General features: G+C 41.8%; 2 protein-coding genes and 1 long non-coding RNA gene across 3 annotated transcripts; all 3 read left to right on the forward strand.

Moving 5' to 3' along the window:
- Positions 1–8487: 8487 nt before the first annotated feature.
- Positions 8488–9811, forward strand: LOC307032290. The gene is made up of 4 exons (XR_013806219.1): positions 8488–9011; positions 9133–9229; positions 9330–9488; positions 9735–9811. It is a non-coding gene; the product is annotated as an uncharacterized lncRNA (long non-coding RNA).
- A 430-nt stretch (positions 9812–10241) lies between these two features.
- Positions 10242–14194, forward strand: LOC307031465 (uncharacterized protein). Its single transcript, XM_079668593.1, has 6 exons — positions 10242–10273; positions 10355–10445; positions 10579–10911; positions 11025–11196; positions 11405–11532; positions 11663–14194. The coding sequence occupies exons 1-6, from the start codon at positions 10257–10259 to the stop codon at positions 11978–11980; spliced, it is 1059 nt and encodes a 352-aa protein (XP_079524719.1). The 5' UTR covers positions 10242–10256; the 3' UTR covers positions 11981–14194.
- Positions 14195–14710: 516 nt separating this feature from the next.
- Positions 14711–15982, forward strand: LOC307032851 (zinc finger BED domain-containing protein 5-like; the record flags this gene model as incomplete). Its single annotated transcript, XM_079671131.1, has 1 exon — positions 14711–15982. One exon carries the CDS (start codon positions 14711–14713, stop codon positions 15980–15982), a length of 1272 nt encoding a protein of 423 aa, XP_079527257.1.
- Positions 15983–18780: the final 2798 nt, after the last annotated feature.

Genomic DNA, 18780 nt, shown 5'->3' on the forward strand with positions numbered 1-18780 from the left:
CCATTAGAATGTCCATGAATAAGTGTTCATACTGTAAAGGATATGGTTGTGCCGTGAAGAGGGTGGTCAAACAGTCTCCAAGAGCAGGATCAGCTTCTGCACTGGACGTTCGAGAATGGACGGCTTTCCAGAACACTGTCCCATCTTTCCCGTCTTCTGGTCTCCAATACGAATCTTGACTCTTCTCACTAGCCCATCTTTATCTGTCACTGTCTCTATAACTTTTGCCAACTTCCACTCATTCCTGGGCAGATATGTCTTCTCCATGACGATGTCACCGACTTCGAGGTTTCTCTTTGGAGTATGCCAGTGTTGTCTGGTGGTAATGCTAAAGAGGTATTCCTTTCTCCAACGGCTCCAGAACTGTTCTGCAAGGTACTGAACATGACGCCACCTTTTGCGAGCATACATATCTTCCCTTATACTCAACTCAACTCAACTCAACTTTATTTATTAAGCCCTTTTCAAAACAGCCGGAGCTGAAACAAAGTGCTGTACACGCCATAAAAAACAAAAACAAAACAACAATAAATAACAATATAAAAACAACAAAACCAATGAAGCATATAAAAACAAACAGAAACAGAGTCTCATGCTGGGTTAAAAGCCAAGGAATAAAAATGGGTTTTTAGGCGAGTTTTAAAAATGGACAGTGAAGGGGCTTGTCTAATGGTCAATGGGAGGCCATTCCACAGTTTGGGACCGGCAGCGGAAAAGGCTCTATCCCCTCTGAGCTTCCGTTTAGACCTCGGTACCTCCAGGAGCAGCTGATCAGCTGACCTGAGGCACCGGGCAGGAGAGTAAGGATGGAGCAGCTCTGAGAGGTACGGCGGGGCGAGACCGTTAAAAGATTTAAAAACAAATAAAAGAATCTTAAAATGGACTCTAAAATGCACAGGCAGCCAGTGGAGGGAGGCTAAAATGGGAGTAATGTGCTCCCTCTTACGTGTTCCAGTTAGAAGGCGTGCGGCAGCATTTTGGACTAACTGGAGACGTGCGAGGGAGGACTGGCTGACTCCAAAATACAGTGCATTACAGTAATCCAGCCGAGATGTAATAAAGGCATGGATTACTATTTCAAAGTGCTTGTGTCCAAGGAAGGGCTTCACCTTTGCCAGCTGCCTAAGATAAAAAAAGCTGGACTTCACTACTGCCCCAATTTGCCGGTCAAGTTTAAAATCACTGTCCATCTTAAAACCCAAGTTTGTCACTGTTGGCTTCCTGTAATGCATCAAGGGGCCCAAGTCAACAGGAGGGGGTTTACATGAGCCACTGGGACCGAACACCATCACTTCTGTCTTATTTTCATTGAATTTTAAAAAGTTTAAAGACATCCAGGCTTTAATGTCTTCAAGACATAACAGAAGCGGTTGCAGAGAGAAAGCATCCTTCTTTTTTAGTGGCACATAGATCTGGCTGTCATCAGCATAACAATGGAAGGAGGTACCATGCTTCCTCAAGATGGAACCCAGGGGCAGCAGGTACAATGAGAAAAGCAGGGGCCCTAAAATTGAACCCTGTGGAACCCCATATGACAGTGGAGCAGGGTGGGACTCAGAACCACCAAGGCTTACGCACATGGTTCTGTGTGCTACATAGGACTTGAACCAGTCCAAGGCAGTACCAGAAATACCCACTAGGTGCTGTAACCGAGGCACTAAAATGTTGTAGTCCACAGTATCAAAAGCCGCAGTTAAATCCAGGAGGACAAGAATCACATAGTCATTTGCCAGGATGGTGTCATTAAAAACTCTTAGTAAGGCTGACTCTGTGCTATGCAGTGTTTTAAAACCAGACTGGAAAACCTCCAGGACATCATGCTCATCCAGAAAAGATTTTAATTGTGTATAAACAACTTTTTCTAGGATCTTTGAAATAAAAGGCAGTTTTGAGATGGGTCTAAAATTGGCTAGCACACCAGGATCAAGACCAGGTTTCTTAAGCAGGGGTTGCACCACAGCATGTTTAAAACTTTGGGGGACAATACCAGAAGACAGACTGCTGTTAATAACGGCCAGAACCGACTGCGCTATACTAGGGAAAACCTCTTTAAAAAAGTGAGGCGGGACAGAGTCACAAGGAGAACCTGATGGCTTAATCTGGCCAACCACATCTTCTAAGGCCTTCAGAGACACAGGTTCAAACACATCAAACACAGCTGAGGAAGGAACAGGGTCAGAGGGGTCCGATGCAGGAGTAGAGATGAGGGTCCTTACAGTAGTAACCTTATCAATGAAAAAGTGCAAGAAGCTATTACACATTTCGGGGGAAGCCTCTGTGTACCCAGGCTGAGGGGGGGTTAAGAACAGTTACAATGGTTTTAAATAACACACGCGGGTTGTGACGATTAGAGTCGATAATGTTAGACAGGTATTGTCTTCTGGCCTCTTTAAGAGTGCTCTGGTAGCAGCGCCAACAGTCCATTAGGATTTGATAGAAAACCTGCAGCTTGTCCTTCTTCCATCTGCGTTCAGCTTTGCGGCACTCCTGTCTAGCTGCGCGAGTGTTCGCATCAAGCCAGGGCTCAGGTTTAGCTTTGGGCTGCACAGTTTTTAATGGAGCCATAGAGTCCAGTATGGTTCGGCAGGAGGAGTGAAACCAAGAACTGAGCTCCTCCGTGTTTGCAGATGTTAAGCCAGAGGGGACACACAGCTGGTTAAAAGCAGACGAGAACTGACCAGCAGTGACAGGGTTAAAAATCCGACGGCTCCGAGCAGGAGCGCAAGATTGAACTGCAGCGCGGGAGAAAGCAGCTTCGAACATCACAGGCAGATGATCAGACAGCACATTACTACAGATTTCCAGGTTGGATACAGACAAACCATGACAGAGGACAAGGTCTAATGTGTGTCCACGTTCATGTGTAGGACCGGACACACACTGCACCAAGTTAAAAGAGTCAATAAGGCTTAAGAAGTCCTTCACCAACGGCTTGTCCGGACAGCACACATGAATGTTAAAATCCCCGACAAGGAGGACACGATCATACTGAGGCATAATTTCAGCCAGCAGATCAGAGAAGTCATTTAAGAAGTCCTTATTGTATTTGGGGGGTCGGTAGATGACGGCGCACAGCACCGGATCGGAGCGATCCACCTCAAATAAATGTGCCTCGAAACTGGAAAAGGAGGACAAGACGGCGCGCTGCTTACATTTAAAGTCATTTTTATAGACAGTCGCCGTTCCTCCTCCACGGCCCGACGTCCGCGGGGAGTTAAAAAAAGAACAGCCGGCCGGTAAAAGTTCGACCAGCGGGCTGCACTCACCGGCACCGATCCAGGTCTCTGTCACGCAGAGAAAATCCAAGCCGCGAGAGTTGAAGAAATCCTTCAGGATAAACGTCTTGTTCGCCAGTAATCTGGCGTTTACCAGGCCGACCCTGGCGGGCGCCGGGGGCTGCGGTTCAGCGGATCTGCGAGACCGTGGCAGCGTCTTCAGAAGATCGTGGTTTACCCCGCGCTGGAAAAGCCGAGGAGGGCCGGGGCGGCGGGGCTGGAATCCCACAAACGATCCGATGACAGGTACAAGGCAGGCATCGATGGGGTCCAGGAAACACTGGGTCACAACGAAAGGATGGATTAATCCAAGTCCTGTCCGGGAAATGGACGAAGATCCTGCCAGCCAGGTTTTAAGCTTCACCAGCCGACCTCCGCGTTTGCCGCGACGACGGAGACGCTTCCGCCGAGGAGGCAGGGCCAAGGCCCGGCACAGGTGAGTCGGGATCCCCGCCAGTAGCGGGGGCACAGTTTTCTGCCCACCATGCTCACGCATCCAAAAACCTGACATTATGTCGAAGATCTAAAAGATATTGACGATCATACACCAGCAGAGACTCGATCTGTGTAGCGACAAGGGTTAAGAACATCGAAAACACAAACAACTGTAGGAGTAGCAGGCGGCCAGGTACACACACCGGCGCCATCTTGTGCATCACTCACACCTCTGCTTATAAATCTACCAGGAGGTGGTAAGGCTGTGATTGGTTTCATGGTGAACAGGTGATTGGGCGTAAGCGGCTCTTGACTATTTGGATCACTCAAATTGTCAACTGTCAGTGGCCGACTGTTCACAATAGCCATAGCCTCATAGAAGAATGTCCGCAGAGAGGCATCATCCAGCCTGCCTGATGAGGGTGAAAGAGTGGAACGAAGAACATTTCTCACTGTTCTGATTTGACGTTCCCATACACCTCCTGCATGGCTTGCATGCGGAGTGTTCATGACGAAATCACACTTAGCTTCTCAGCTAAGAATGTGTTAAGACGGCTAACATCCAGTTGCTTAAGAGCTTGAGTTAGCTCATTTTTGGCTCCCATAAAGTTAGTTCCTTGGTCAGATCTTATCTGACACACTGCTCCTTTTATGGCAATAAAGCAACGCAGGCCATTAATGAAGCTATCTGTTGACAGGTCGTCCAACATTTCAATGTGAATAGCTCGACAGCAGAGACATTTGAAGAGTAGGCCGTATCTCTTTTGTACCTTGCGCGCTTGCTTGGTGAGAAATGGACCGAAACAGTCCATGCCACAATAAGTGAATGGTGGTGATGGATCCACACGCTCGGACGGCAGATCTGCCAGACGTTGTTCCTCTGTGAACCTCCTGAGTTTTCTGCATGTAACACACTGATGCAGGTAGGTTGCCACAGCTCTGTTGATTCCTTGAATCCAGTATCCATGTGATCTTATCTCATTAATAGTCATGCCTTTACCTTGATGTTGTACCTTCTCATGATAATGAGCTATTATTGTCCTGGTAATGGGATGGTCCTTTGGGATTATCACTGGATGTTTCAGTAAGTCAAGGAGAGATGCATTTTTCAGTCTTCCACCCACCTTGAGCAGTCCGTCTTGATCCAGAAAGGTATCCAACTTGTACAGTTTACTCTGTCGAGGAAGCTGAGTTTTCTTACTGAGCAACTTTATCTCTTCTGGATATATTTGTCTCTGTAAATCCTTTATGATGATATGCTGTGTATCCTCTCGTTCTTGTACTGTGCTGTGATTCGTTGACTTATCTCTTCTAGCACAACGGATGAGACGAGCGACAGCTTGAGTTGCCTTTGACCATGAAGAAAACTTTGACAATCTGTCTGAAAGACTCACTTGTTCCACTGTTTGTGTGTTTAGTGTCTGAATATTTTAGATTTCAGGATCTCCAATCTGCATTTCTGTGATGACATCTACAGCTGGTGGTATGTCCTTCTCCAATAGAAACTGAGGTACTGTGAGCCAGCTGGACGTGAGAATCTCATTTGCCCTTGAACCTCTAGATGCAAGGTCAGCAGGGTTATCTTTAGTAGAACGTATCTCCACTGCTGAGGAGTTGTACTCAGATGTATTTTATGTATCCGATTTGAGACAGTCTTTCCATCTTTATTGGCATCCTGATAGTCAGATTCCAATACCCGTAATGCATCTGCTGGAGTCACTGAAGGGAGCTCCTTGACAGCAACTCTGTGGCACATATTTTTGAAGCTTGGTGCCTCATTCTGTGATGATGTGTAACCCACAATACTCCATCCTAGATCCGTGCGAACTGCATAGGGTTCACTATCTCCTCCCGGGATTACTTGCCGTGGTGCCAGTGCTCTTGAGCAATTATAACCTATCAAAAGGCCAACTTCACAATCTAGCTGTGGTGGGATTTCATCTGCTATTATGCGGAGATGATTCCAGTGCCTTGCTGTTTCACAGGTAGGAATGTGTTTTCGATTCACTGGTATGCAATCCTTAGTGTAGGTTGGAGGGAGATCGATGATGATTGTGGAGTTAAAACCTCTCACTCTGAGACCTTGGACCCTTTCACTGAGCACCAATGCATCCTTTCCAATCATCGTTGTGAGCTTGAGCCTCACAGGATGTGTCTCTGTTTGCAAGCTGTTGCTTACTTCCTTTTCAATGAAGACCGTATCACTTTGAGTGTCGAGCAACGCATACACAAGCCTTTCCATACCTGGATTGCTGACAGAAGAAACCCACACTGGCACAATCATTGAAGTATTCTCAGATGGCTCCTCAGTATTCACATTAAGAGTCAGTGTGGTTGCTGCTTCATCTGTGCTGCTCTGACTCAGAACTGATGATGTTTTTGCTGTAGTGTAGCTGTCATCATGGAGAGATGTAGGATGTTTTCCTTTGCAGTTGTCACATGAGTGTCTGTGACGACAGTCCCTTGCATTATGGCCTGGCTTTAGACAGCCATAGCACAGTTTATTTTCCTTTACATATTTCCTTCGTTCGTCCAGAGATTTACTTTTGAACTCAGGACAATAGTGAAGACCATGGTTACTGTCTTGACATAGCATGCATGGAGGCCTTAAACTTGTTTTTGCCCGTCCTTTAATTTCAGTCTCTGTGGCTGTCTGTGTGTGGAGAACACTCATTTTACTTCTCCCTTCTTTCAGATGATGTTTCTCTGAGTTCGACTCTGCTGAGTGGAGAGCACGGAATGAAGTAATAGGATTACAGGCAATCTCTGCTTCCATTCAAATGAAATCAACAAACTGCTGGAAGTTTGGAAATTCTTGTTCACTTCTCATGACTTGAGTAACCTTTCTGTTCCACTGTGATGCTGTCCAGTCAGGTAGCTTTCGAATCAGTTTCTGATTTTCCTCGCAGTCATTCAAAATGTCCAGACCTTTAACATAGGGCATGGCTTCCTGACATGAGTTTAGGAAATCAGCAAATGTCCGTAATCCAACAGCATCCTTTGCGTGTATTTTTGGCCAGTTTGACAGTTTTTTCTCTGAATGCTCTCTGTATAATAAAGGGCTGACCATACCTTTGGTTGAGACGGCTCCATGCATCCTTATAGGCTTCCTCATCACTTCTGAAGAAGATGCCATCAAGTATTCTTCGGGCTGGACCTCCTACATACTTTCTCAGATAGTGCAGTTTGTCAGCTGAAGAAATGTTCCTTTTGTCTATGAGTGATGTGAATGAAGCCTTCCACTCAATGAAATGGATCGGGTCACCAGTGAATACAAGTGGCTCTGATATTGGGAGCCTGTTCAGAGAAATGCTATCCTGGACTGCTTGAGCCAAGTAAGTCACATCTGTCTGTGGAGTTGATGTTATCACTGCAACATTAGTGGGCTGCTGGATGACAGCTGTATTCACATATTGCTGTGGAAATACACGTTGTTCTCTAGGGTCGATATCAGAAGAATAGACACGTTCCTGCATTACTTCCTGGTCATACACAGCAAATTGAGAAGTGTTAATATTTTGGTGTTGGTGAAATTTAAACAAGAGTAGAGTTAAATATACTCCTGATAGAGTTAAATCCCTTATATTTAACTCTCATTAGACAAATAGTTGGTGTTAAAAACGAGTGTCAAAACGAAATATCTATAAATCAAATCTGTAAGTGTAATTGTAGTACATTAACTCTGAACGTTTAACTCTTAACTCCAAACCTAACACCTTAAGTGTAAATTAACGTATCACCACACCCCCATCGCCGTAGCACTAGCCACTTCAAACCAGAGTCTTGCCGTGACGGCTAACTGCTCCCTGACATTGTTCGGTAAGTAAATTAAAATCATTTCTGTTAATGTTGTGTTTTGTTATTGGTATGTCTCTTAGTTCGCTAAAACTTCCGTTTTCATGACAAAAGTGTGATATACTATTTTCCTGTGTTATAAGACAGGCGAGTCACCGCTAAGATAAGATGTGTTTGGCTTGTGGGCTTTTAGCATTAAGCTAGAGTTAGCACTAGCTAACCAAGCCGAAAAAACGTATAACCAAACAAACATAACCTTTATGTGAATGCAGGCACCGAGTGGGAACGTTATATCGGTAGTATTATATTTAATGAGATCCCTGTTTTGAAGGCTTGCGTTTATTTGCTAATGAATCATAGAAACTTGCAAGACTACATCAAAGGTTAATGTTACTGGTGCATCTAGGCGCCTTCACACCGGAGTAATTTACCCGTTTAGTTCCGATAGTGCCTTGAATTTTGCGTTCACACCAAAAAGAGAACTTAGTTCAGAGAACTTTTACCCCCATTTTTAGTGCCTGCTAGAGAGGTGGTACTATCCTGGGGAGAAAAAAGTACCAATTTCGATTGTCTGGGCGAAGTGCAAACCACGCCCCGTAAAACTCTGAACAATTTAGCCGCCATTGTATTTGCCGGTGGCAAATAATTTATCGTCACAGCATTACAGCTTTTTTACGATGATTGAGCTATATTTTTCTTTTAGGTGTTCTGCATTCAATTTGGCATTGCTTTATTACCTATTTTATCTCTTGCATAGATCACCTACAGTGTTGTACTTAAGAGTATTCAATTATTTTGTGTGACATCTTACATTTTTAGGTGCTGTCTTTTGTATAAAAATAACAAAAGCTTGTTTGTGTCTACGGTACGTCTACACTACAGGCATCAAAAAATGCTTTCAACGCTGCGCCCATTCACTTGAATGGGGTGACGTGGAAGATTTGTAATCTTGACCGAACTGCATTGTGGGGAGCATGGCATGGCTTTGCAAGCATCACGAGCATCTATCGGCATCAAAAGTTGAACAATGTTCAACTTTTGAGGCTCCATGCTTGGCATCAGCCAATCAAATTCCGTTTATGCAAATCCCGCCAGTGCAAGCGCAGCCAATCAAACCGCGTGCAAGCTGGGAGAGCCAGACCGCAGTTCATTTCCTCATATTCCAAACGAGATATTACGGTAGCAAATCACCCGGTTCTTTACGACCGGAACTATTTACCGGGATACAAACCGGAGGAACCAGGCATGGAGGGAGGTGGCAGAGACAGTGGGTGAAACTGATCGTTTTTTCGCCTGTTTGGAGAGTTTATATCCAGTTTACTTCGTTTTAACATTGCTATTGCTTTGTATGTCGGGGGCGGGAGATTCATGTGATTGGTTGCTCGCAAAAAATCGCCAAGCTTCAGACACGCCCAGCTTCAAGATTTTTTCATGCCTGTAGTGTAGACGGGCCGTTGCTTTTGAAAACGGCAGATGGATTAATATCTTCTCTTCGCAATTATTGTGGTAAGATACATTATGTGATATAATGTATGTGATGTCTAACAATGATTGTTCATTTATTCATTGCAATTACATAACATTGTGTAGAAAGCTACTTCTCATTAACTTACTAAAATGTATACAGAAAATGCTGGCAAAGGTGGAATATGGAGGAGTCCAGAAATACATTAAAGTTCCACAAATTGATGAAAACTTTGATTTTCTCCGGTTTCTTCAAGAAGGTTTGTATCTATATTATAATTGTAAACGTAAGTCACTAAAAAAGGTCAATTTGGAAGTCTAAATGACATGGTATTGTCATTTATTTTTTATATCTCCCAGTTACAGACAAATTTAGTCTGGAGTCTCAACTTCTAACTGAAGGCCTGCTCAATCTTACTGATACATCAGATACTGAGGTTGATGCCGACATATTTGATGAACTGATTAAATCAGGGGTCCGAAACTTCAAGGTTGGATTCCGCCAGTATCCAGTAACAGGTACGGTTGTTAAATAAAGGTTTGGAAGATTTGACTCAGTCTTTGTTTAATATGGATGCATCAATATTACTGCATGTATACAACTGATACTTTCTCATACTGTACCAACACATTTTTAGGAAATAGTTTGAAATTATGTGTTAATCAACAACATTTTATTTACATTTAAAAAAATATATTTTTTACATATCATAACATCTTAACACTTTTTTTATTCTTCTTTTATTCTCCTGTGTCAATTTTTAGATCTCGAGGTTAATTTTGTAGAAGACGAATCAGACTCATCAGTGTTGCCGGACCTAACAGCATCAGCTGATTCAATCCTCGATCTTACAGCTTCACCAGCTTCATTGCCGAACCCTACAACATCACCATCTTCCTCCATTTCATCTGATTCGACTGTTATCCTCTCATCGAAAAATAACAGAAAGAGGGGTCCAGGAGAAGTGGATCGTGAAGAATCAGGACAGATAAACCTTGAAATCCTATATAACTGTCTCAAATGTTTAGATTAGTAAACAATTATACGATATGATCATGCAACGTATACTCTTTTTTTGTAATATTGTAATAAAAAACGTACTTACCTAGAAATATTTAATTTGCTTAATCATTAACCCTAATATTTTGAAAAAAAACGTTTGGCAGAAGGTTGATACGGTTTTGAAGTACAATCCAAAGGGGGAAGAAATCTTCAAAGAGTATGACAAAACCAAAACTCTGTCAGATGCCACACGTAGACAGATGATAAACATTCTGGTTGCAGAAATGACAGAATCATATGGGTAAGAAATCACAAAAAATGACTAAGAAAAACCCAAATGGATCAGACACAAATGTAATAATAATTTTGTTTTTAAAAGAAGGATTCCACCCACAAGTGTGCGAACCAGTTATGCCCTGGGAATTGTCACCCTTTTCCCATATCTCCAAGATCCATACTCCAAACATGGATATGTAAGTTTTAAGCTCTCCTTGAAGTCTGTAAACTGTGTTGTTGTAGTACTTATGTCATTAGACCATGATTCTGATTAATATTTGATATATATTTCTTATTGTGATTTGTTCGTGTGAATGCTTGTGTGAGCAGGAGCATTACTATGACCCTGATGCCAATACTGGCTATCTCGCTTGGAGACTGAAGACAGTCCAACGCAACACCTATGACGGCTTCCGTGGGCGCTCTAGGCCTAATTTCAAGGACGGCCCAACAACTGAAAGAGAATCTCTGTTGATTGGTGAGCAGCTCTTCGGTGAGGAGTGCAGGGAGGCTCTCTCAATAATTCGACATTCAACAGACAAAGGTGTGGTCAAAGACAAGATGAGAGCCACCTTTGAGTACAGACAGAAGCTGATTCATGACCAGGATGCAACATCTTCATTCTTAGACGTCTTCCATCGTTTCCTTGACATACCTGAATTGGTAAGTAAATGTAAAGATTATTAAACTGTATTTTGAATATTTGAAAACAGATTCCTTAAAAATATCAAGTACGTTTAAATAACTTTTTTTATGGACATGGTCTTTGTTTAAAGATTGACCAGGATTTTTCCATGATGTTTGGTGACGAAGTATCCAGGAAGTTCCTGGCAAAGTGGCCATCATATTTCAAGAACAAAGTCATTGCAGAATGCCAGAGTCTTCCCTCAAATCTTCATGTTGAGGAGCTGCTGGCAGCTTTTGACCCTGAGACTGAGAACGACTTTGGTAAATAATAACAGTTGTGTTTTTAAGATAAAGAAGTTGCCTGTTTAATAAGTTAAATATGTAACAGTAGCCTCAACTACAACTCAAGTAGGAACCCTAGAAAAATTATAATTTTCAAAAATGATTCACCTCTATGGTCCCTTGATTATTGACTGCAGCTTCAATTTATATATTTTTTCTAATACTTTCTCCTCTGTTTATTTTCAAGGCTGGGATGGTGACATTTCAGCTCTCCTGTTGCTATTGCATCTCCTGCCCCCAACGCCCAGAGGCCATAAAAAAACTGCCAAGATAAGCTCAGCACAGGCGGCAAACCATCTTGTAAGATTTCTTAAGGTATGTACCATTAGATTTTTTTTTTTGTGTGCTGTGGTTGTATGTAAGATGTGTTGCAGTTGCAGTTTGATATAAGACTGCAAGAATAAATCTTACTCCTCACTTACTGCATTTGTCATTCAATCTACAGCAGGGAGCCAGCCTCACCACATTCCTGGAGAAAGTTGAAGCAAGACAGCCCTTCCTCCTCTGCATTGGTGAGCAAAGGAAGAAAATCCAGAGGTTCGTCATCGTTGTGGACCACAAACCCATACCATGCAACGCTCAGACATCGGTGGCTGCTTTTGATGCCCTTTTCAAAGCTCACTATGTCTTCAGCCTTTCTTATGATGAAGCTCTCTCCAATTTCTACATCTTCATCCAAACAACGGTGTACAACATCGATGTTGGTAATACAAAGGAAAGCCCACGAGTCAAAGAACTAAGAGCACGACTACTGCGTGAGTAATAGCCAATTCACGAAGAGCAGAGCCCAGTTTTGCACTTAGTTCAACAAGTTCAGAGGACAGTTCCAAAAAGTGCCTGAGCATGTTTACATGCTTTGTTTGTAAAACGCACCACAACAATTGTTCAGTTCTTTGTCAACATTTGAAATTTCAGCACGGCTTATATCCTGCAAAAAGCTTGCGTTTAAGATGTGGAGAACAAGGATGTCCTTCATCTTTTTGCACATACAATGGCTTCAGAAAGCACCTTAACAACGTACATCACCATGATGAGCAGGTCAATACTAACCAAGAAGTGATCACACAGACACAAAGACATTTTGAGATGGAACCAAGTGAGCAGCCAACAACTTCTGCAGCCATGTTACAGGTCCCCCCTGTTATCACACAGAAATCGCTTGATAACATGTGCGGATCTATTGTTTCTCACTTACAAGCTTCTGGTATTTCTGAAAGCACCGTCCAAACAATAGTTTCTTCAATGGAGGAAGTTGTCAATGATGTTCAAAATCAAGCACGGGAAGCAGTTCTTCAAACATTTTCTCCTCAAACTATGGAGTCAGGCATTTATGAGAAAATAGAGCACAGTTTAAATCAATTAGATAATCCATTTTCAACCTTGAACACAGTGACAAAGAGAGACAAATATTTCTATGAAAAATGGGAATTAGTTGAGCCTAAAGAATTTATCCTTGGTGTGCGATTGGATACACGTAGGGATAGAACTACAGGTGTCTATAGTCAGATTCCTGTAACAGACAAATACATGTATGTACCGATTTTAGGTACCATAAAATCTATTTTGAAAAACAGTGAGATAAGAGAATGCTTCTTGCAAGACAAATGCAGTGAAAAGGGGACTTACAAAGACATTAATGATGGGTCATATTTCCAAAATCATCCTCTGTTTTCACAACATAGACATGCTCTACAGATTTTGCTATATTACGATGACTTTGAAACCGCTAACCCATTAGGTTCTAAGAAGGGGATCCATAAACTTGGTTGTGTTTATTTTACGTTAAAGAACCTTACACCAAAGTTTAACTCTGTGCTTATGAATGTGCATCTTGCAGCTCTTTTTTACACCCAAGATCTAAAAAAATACGGATTTGAAGCAATACTCAAGCCTCTGATTGATGATCTTAACATTTTAGAAACAGAAGGAATCAAACTTCCATTTATTGAACAACCATTGTTTGGGTCGGTATTTCAAGTGACAGGCGACAATCTCGCTTTAAATGGCTTGCTGGGCTTCGTCGAGTCTTTCAACGCAACAAACTGTTGCAGGTTTTGTTTAACAAACAAGAAAGACTTTCAGTCTGTGTTCACTGAGACTGATCCTGGGCTGATCCTGCGCTCCAGAGAACTTCACGTTGAACATTGTAATGCATTAAGTGAAGATCCTGCTCTACCTTCCATTTATGGTGTTAAAACATCTTGTGTGCTCAATTCATTGCAGTATTTTCATAGCATTGACAATTTTGCAGTTGATATAATGCATGATTTGTTAGAGGGTGTTGTACAGTATGAGCTAAAGCTTTTCTTTCAGTACCTAATGAAAAATGGTTACATCTCTTTGAATGCACTGTCAGACAGGGTACAGAGTTTTAACTATGGTTACCTGGAACGTAAAAACAAACCAAGTGCTTTAAAACTGGATGACAACAGCAAGCACTTAGGTTTAAACGCCATTCAGTCATTGTGTGTTCTCCGCAATACCCCACTTATCTTTGGCGATGTGGTTGAAAGAGAAAATAAGTATTGGAACCTTTTGCTCCTTTTGTTGCAAATAGTTAATATTGTTTTCTCCCCTATCCTGACTGATGGAATGATAAGTTACCTAAAACATTTGATCTGTGACCACCACAACATGTTCAAAGTGTTGTTTCCTGATAAGAAATTGATTCCCAAACACCACTTAATGATTCACTATCCGAGATGTATTAAAAAAATTGGCCCTCTTATCCATATGTGGTGTATGCGATTCGAAGCAAAACATAATTTTTTTAAAAGGTCTGTAAAAAAATTCAAAAACCTTACAAAATCTCTTGTTAAGCAACACCAGCGGCAAATGGCTTTTTATTATGAAAACTATTATTTTAAAAGGTTTGAGATTGGTCCTTTAAAAATGAAAACAATAAATAGCTTGGAAGGTGCAGAATCACTGTGTCAGATGTTGCATTTAGATGCATTTTCAGAGGTTTCAACTACAAGATGGGTCAAAAATGATGGCACTGAATACCAAATTGATCTATACATATGCACTGGAACATTCCATGACCTACCTGTGTTCATGAAAATACGCAACATCATCATTCATGAGCAGCGTGCTTTCATAATTGGTTGCACTGTTCACACGCTGTACTTTGATGATCACTTTCATGCCTACTGTATAGAGCAGTGGTTCCCAAACGGTGTGCCGCGGCACACTGGTGTGCCGTGAGGCAAGTCCAGGTGTGCCGTGGGATTTTGTGACAAACATACGTTATTATTGCAATATACAACTACACAAAAATAATTATTTTTTTATTTACTATATCAGTACTTTGTATGCACACATTTCATAATACAGAGGCAAACTCTATACCTAAAAACGATTATTTAAAAAATAATCCTCACAGAACCCCGTATTCCGCTGTTAACGCAGTTGCGCAGGTGGGATTTATAAGACTGTGACACATCAAAGGCTGAAGGACAATATTAAAACTGAGAAACAAGCAAGCGGGAAAATGGAGCGCTTTCTTGTGCGGAGCAAACCAGCAACCACCAGTGTAGAGACTGCCGACAACCCACCACCGAAAGAGAAGAGGAAAAAAACTGTCAGCAGACAGTACCATGACAGTTATCTGTCTTATGGCTTCATTTGGACCGGGGATGTGAACAATCCTCAGCCCGAGTGCATCGTCTGTCGGGAGAAGTTAGCTAATGCTAACATGGTTCCAAGCAAGCTGAAGAGGCACTTGGAAACCAAACATCCCGCCCATGTTCACAGTAACTTGGACTACTTCAGAAGAGCGCGGGATCTGAACCAGAGGCAGCAAGGACGTTTGTTGGATTCTGTGAAAGTGTCTGATAAGGCAATGGAGGCGAGTTACATGCTAGCGGAGCTCATTGCAAAGCAGAAGAAGCCTCACACAATAGCGGAGACACTCATCCTCCCTGCTTGCAAAATACTTGCAGGTGTCATGCTGGGTCCAGATGCCGCAAATGAGCTATCGAAAGTGCCGTCGTCTGATAATACGATCAAAAGAAGAATCGACGACATGTCCGAAGACATTGAGGAACATTTGGCAGAGAAACTGCAGGCGAGCGGCAGATTTTCCCTCCAAATAGATGAATCTACGGACATCAGTGGGGCTGCCCAACTTCTGGCAAACGTCAGATATGTTGATGCTGACTCCATCAAAGAGACATTTTTATTCTGCAAAGAAATGGAAAGCCACACCACGGGAGAGGAAATATTCAGGGTAACTAATGACTATTTTAAAGAGAACAGTCTGACCTGGAATATGTGCGTCGGTCTTTGCACAGATGGTGCGGCGAGCATGACGGGGAGAGTGAAAGGATTCATTGCTAAGGTGAGGGCACAAAACCCACATATCGTGAAAAACCACTGCATTCTGCACCGAGAGGCATTGGTTGCCAAAACCATGCCCCCGGAGTTGACTGAGGTGCTGAATCAGGCCATGCAGATGGTGAATTACATAAAATCAAGGCCCCTGAAATCTCGCCTCTTCTCCCAGCTGTGCGCCGAGATGGGAGCCGACCACCAAAGCCTGATCCTGCACACAGAGGTACGTTGGCTGTCACGGGGGAAAGTCCTATCCCGTCTTTATGAGCTTCGGGAACAGCTTTTGGAGTTTTCAGGTGAAAGCGCTGTCCCACATAAAGACAAGCTCGCGGATGAGAGGTGGTGCGCCAGGCTGGCTTACCTCGCAGACATATTTGGGCATCTGAACGAGTTAAACGCCAAGCTTCAGGGAAGGAATGAAAACATTTGATCGTCCACAGATAAGATTCGGGGGTTTATGGGCAAACTTCTCCTGTGGCAGGAGGCTTTGGAGCAGGGCTCCATGGACATGTTCCCGCTGACATCAGCTGCGCCGCAGGCAGCTAAGGAGCGCGCTGTGTATGCGGAACACCTTCAGACCTTAAAAGAGAGGTTTGAGCAGTATTTTCCACGTGTGGCTGACATCGAGGACTATGACTGGATCCAAGACCCATTCCACCAGGAATCCTCCACAGAGAAGCTCTCCATGAAAGAGAGAGGGGAGTGCGCAGAGCTCCGTGTGGACCGCACACTGAAACTCAAATTCAGTGAGCTCCCACTGGATCAGTTTTGGTTGGCTTCTGCATCGGAGTACCCAAGCATCTCCCACCACGCGATTGAGCAACTACTTCATTTTCCCACTACCTACCTGTGTGAGCTGGCATTCTCTACTCTTGACTTATATGAAGAACAACAGCAGGTCACGGCTGGAGAGACAGCAAGCGCATTTCGTGGCATCTGCGGGCAGTGGCAAGTACTTCCGGCATCTGCCACAGAGGCCGCTACTCCGTGGTATCTGTGGCAAGTATATGCCACAGATGTGGTATCTGTGGCAAGTATATGCCACAGCCACAACTTGCCGTGGCAAGTAAATGCCACAACCATGCCACAACTTGCCGTGGCAAGTATATGCCACAACTTATATATGCCACAACTTGCCGTGGCATGTAGGCTATATGCCACAACTTGCCGTGGCAAGTAAATGCCACAAGTTAAGAGTTAAGAGAAGGTTTACGGTAGCTGCCACTCGCCTTCCGTGGCAAATGCTGATATTTAAACCCGTATTTATCGCGTAAAATGTCGCTGTTTTAGCATGACTTTATCGGACTGATCTGTACACAAGACTGATGATCTGTTACTGATGGTCCGATCATATTTTTCAAAAAGATTAAACATATGTTCTATAGATTTTACTTGGAGAACGTGGTTTGTTAAAATAAATAAACGTGCTATTTTTATGATAATAGTCGGTACTCGAGTTGAGGGGGGATGGCATCCCCCCTGAAATAAAAACGGTTAAAATCATCCCCCTTCTAAAACGCATGGCGGGACCAATACGATTTTCATTGCCATAAGCAATAGCTGTGCACATGATATAACCTTTCACCCTTGATGGATTTCCATCATACATAATACACATAAGGATTATCTTATGTTAATGTTGGTATAGGCTACTTGACAGTAAGTGTGCTTCTATTGTTTGTTTTATATATAAATATATACATTCACTTGAAAAGACTGTAATTTCCTATTGTTACTGTTTTACTTTATGACAACTAGTGGTCATTTTCTGTGTTTTTGTTATGTCAGTGTTCATTTACTGAGTTTGTGATTTGTGACTTATTAATAAGGAAAACATCATCCTTAAAATTATTTTTTAAAATGTATTTTTAAATGTTCTAAATTTGAAAAAAATAGATAAAAATAAACTAAAGTTAAAATCTTGTTTTTCATGCCCCAAGAGCAATAAAAACAATTGGTAAAAAAATCCTGAGTGAGGCTTTCATAATTCATGGATGAAAGGGTTAAGAAAGACAAATATATGTTTCTATTGGTTTTAGTGAGATGGTTTATTGTAGTGTATTCTTACATATTCAGTAGGCTATATTGTTTATTCTTTAGATACTCTGTAGATAAATATCTACTAATAATGTGTAAATTATTTCCTGTTTCTTTTTATTATTATTATTTGCTGTAACGCAAAGATTTCAACATTTTAGATAAATAAATTAAATACAACGTATCATATCAAAATCAGTTTATGTTAATTAGCAACACAATGATTTGATATTTGCATGCATGACATATAACCTTTTTACTGATGCACACAAAAAGTTTTAACAAGGGTGTAATTATATTACATTGTAACCCTCTTTCCTCAACATATTAAATCAACTTTATACGGTTAAATGAGGATTGCTTGGAGTATCATGCTTAAGAGAACATTCTTCATGTTAATTGTTCACCACTTTCAAAACGCAATAAAAGGATGGATAAAAAAGCATGCATTGTGTCTTGATTTTTAATATACTGTCATGATTGTATTAACGGAATAACATGGTTTGTTTGGATTCACCGATATCAATATCTAATAAGAATAATCTGAAGCATTTAAATAAAAATGTTCAACCAGAATTAAAATATTAAACAACAAAACAGATACAATGACATTAATCTGTTTATTAACAACGCAAATAATACAAATTAAGTACATATGCCTGGATTTAAAATAACACATTTATACATGTGTACAATCAAATATAACTGTCCTTTGCCTCATTTATAAAATATAAATCTTAGCATCTCACTAGCAGTGGCAACTGCAATCAGTTACAGCTGCCCTAAGTCTGTAGCCAAGTCTAATAACACCATTGTACACGTTGCTGTGTCAATACAGATATTTATTTTTAATTATTTGTCTTTACTAGTAACAATACACCTGGTTATCGTAGCAAGCAGTGGAAACTCCCCTCAAGAAGCGACAATTGCCAAGGGCTTGCGTTGCAACGCTCACTTGCCAATATTTTTTTTTTTATTACAATATAGGCCTATGTTTAGCATACTATCATAGATATAGCACGTTTGTTTATTTTAGCAAACCACGTAGGCTATTCCAAGTAAAATTGAATATAAATGATCATTTATTATCTTTTTGAAAAATAGAGATCGCACATCAGTCCTGTGTACAGATCAGTCCGATAAAGTCATGCCTAAACAGCGACATTTTACACGATAAATACGAGTTTAAAT

This window comes from Notothenia rossii, assembly GCF_949606895.1.
Source record: "Notothenia rossii genome assembly, chromosome: 3".
NCBI classification, from domain to species: Eukaryota; Metazoa; Chordata; class Actinopteri; order Perciformes; family Nototheniidae; genus Notothenia; species Notothenia rossii.